The 2275-nt window shown below is 40.1% G+C and overlaps 1 protein-coding gene across 1 annotated transcript; it reads right to left on the bottom strand.

Annotated features, from left to right (window-relative positions):
* Positions 1-719: 719 nt before the first annotated feature.
* Positions 720-2057, bottom strand: LOC145060180 (uncharacterized). The gene is made up of 2 exons (XM_079007892.1): positions 1779-2057; positions 720-1637 (listed from the first exon to the last, which is right to left on the bottom strand). Exons 1-2 carry the CDS (start codon positions 2055-2057, stop codon positions 720-722), a joined length of 1197 nt encoding a protein of 398 aa, XP_078864018.1.
* Between the last annotated feature and the right edge of the window lie 218 nt (positions 2058-2275).

Genomic DNA, 2275 nt, shown 5'->3' with positions numbered 1-2275 from the left:
TTTGGCTTTATAACGTTCAACGGATCCATCAGAATTGAGCAAAGAGTAGTAAGGATCTAGCAGTTTCTAGGAGATGTCGGTGTTTTCTTTCTGCAACACCATTCTGCTGAGGAGTGTCCGTACAAGATGATTGATGTATAGTGCCATCAGATGCCAATAATTGTTTAAAATCATTAGAGGTAAATTCTCCTCCCAGATCACACCGAAAACATTTTATGATAGCAGAGTGTTGAGTCTTGACAATAGCTCTGAATTCACTATATATGGTGAAAAAGTCAGACATGCGCTTCATAAAATAAACCCACGTATAACGAGTGTAATCATCAATGGATGAAACATAATAGTTAGCTCCTGACCTGGAGGTTATCGGAGAGGGACCCCACACATCAGAATGAACAATATCAAAGGGAGCAATAGAACGAGTGACACTTTTATTAAACGGTAAAGCAGAAATTTTTCCCAGTTTACAACCACAACAATCAGAAATATCATCAAATTCAAAGAGCCTAACACACTAGTGGAAACCAAAAACTGTAAACGAGACGCTGAAACATGTCCCAAACGAGAATGCCAAAGATAAAAGGAGAGGATGAAGGGTTTAAACGAAAAGACGACAAATCGACACTAGATGCAACAACATCAGCAACATGTAGCTGCTCCAAGACATAAAGCTCCCCAAGTCTACGGCCTATCCCAATCACCCTCCGAGACCGAATGTCCTATACACAGCAGAATGAATCAGAAAAGAAGACCCAACAACCAGATTTACACAACTGAATGACCGATGCAAGATTCAAAGCAAGTGTAGGAATGTAATACACATCTGTTAAAGATATATAAGGAGTGACAATAGAACCAACACCCTCTACTGACATGGGTGTAGCACTAGCAGACATAACAGAGACAGGTGTACGAGAAGATAATGAAGCAAAAAATGAAAAATGTGGTGACATGTGATGAGATGCACCAGAATCCAATATCCACAAGGATGAAGGAATACCTAACGTTTTGGATGAAAACATACCTGAATGAGACATAGAAGCTGACATGGCAGTTGGATTGGTAGCTAAGAACTGTCTGAACTGCTCAACAATCTGTGGATCCAAGGCTGATGGTGGTGTGAAATCTGTTTCATTCTCAACTGAAGGTGTAGCAGCAGCGTACTGTGTTGGCCTAAAAGATGAAAAAGAGGGACGTGACTGTCCAAAAGACTTGTTCTGCTGTGAAGACTGAGAGTGTGCTGGTGATCTTGTTTGTTGTTGCTGCTGATTTCCCTTGCTTGTCAGTAAAGGACAATTTGCCTTCCAATGGTTTTTCTTCTTACATAAAGCATACTCATCAAATGCAACTCTGGGACGATTTTGGTTTGAAGATTGGGGTCGTTGTGAAACAACAAAGACAACAGGAGTGGCTGTCTTGGGAGCTTTGTCAGCATGGGACTTGATACGAGTTTTTTCAGCAATCAACTCGTGAACAACCGAATCAACAGTGGGAAGAGGTGTACGATGCAAGATTGATCCATGCAGACCTTCAAAATCTGAACGTAATGCCATCAAGAACTGAACCAAACGTTGCTCTTCCCTTCTATCAATATAAGGCTTAAAAGCCTTCAAGACATCAGGTTCTGTAAGAGCTAACTAATCCCACAAATCCGACATAGCTGCATAAAATTCCTGAACACTAAGATTGTTCTGTTGGAGGGCTCGAATATCAAACTCTAACTAATACTGCTTTGCAAAGTTAGACTGAGTATACCACCTAGCCAAGTGATCCCAAACCTCTTTTGTCGTATCATACTTCGCCAACTGAGTACCAATAGACTGGATGACAGAATTATTAATCCAAGTAATGATCTTGGAGTTATTAGTCTCCCATGAATCCAGTAAGGTTTCATAATTAGCGGCCTTCTCGTCTATTGGTTTCTTCTTGTCACCTGTAACAATCCCCCACATAGTCTTGCCCCACAAGAAATTTTTCATAACATAACTCCAATAGGCATAGTTTTTTCCATCAAGTTGAATACTAATGGATTGAAGACAATCATCTCTTGGGGCCATATTTCAATAACAGTCAAATAGTAAATACTAGTAGCAGCAAAAAAAATGATCAAGATCTCGAAATCAACAAAGCTAGACGAAAATGAAACCCTTAAAACCGACAAACGAACAAATCAAACCAAACCAAATACAGAAACGAGCAAAAAAGGCATACCCCAAAATTGCAAATGGTGACAATGAACAGTGCACGTGAACAGTACCGATGAATAGTGCGATGA

The sequence above is a fragment of the Lactuca serriola genome, chromosome 6, assembly GCF_051521515.1.
Source record: "Lactuca serriola cultivar US96UC23 chromosome 6, Lser_US96UC23_V15, whole genome shotgun sequence".
NCBI classification, from domain to species: domain Eukaryota; kingdom Viridiplantae; phylum Streptophyta; class Magnoliopsida; order Asterales; family Asteraceae; genus Lactuca; species Lactuca serriola.
Note: the sequence above shows the minus strand (reverse complement) of the source record. Positions and strands in the feature narration are given on the sequence as shown.

Excerpts from the sequence above, each read along its gene's own strand:
- LOC145060180 (XM_079007892.1), bottom strand. The coding sequence starts at position 2,057 with ATGGCCCCAAGAGATGATTGTCTTCAATCCATTAGTATTCAACTTGAT. Across the intron at positions 1,638-1,778 it reads AGTATGATACGACAAAAGAG|TTAGCTCTTACAGAACCTGA; the intron begins GTTTGGGATCAC and ends TTGTGGGATTAG.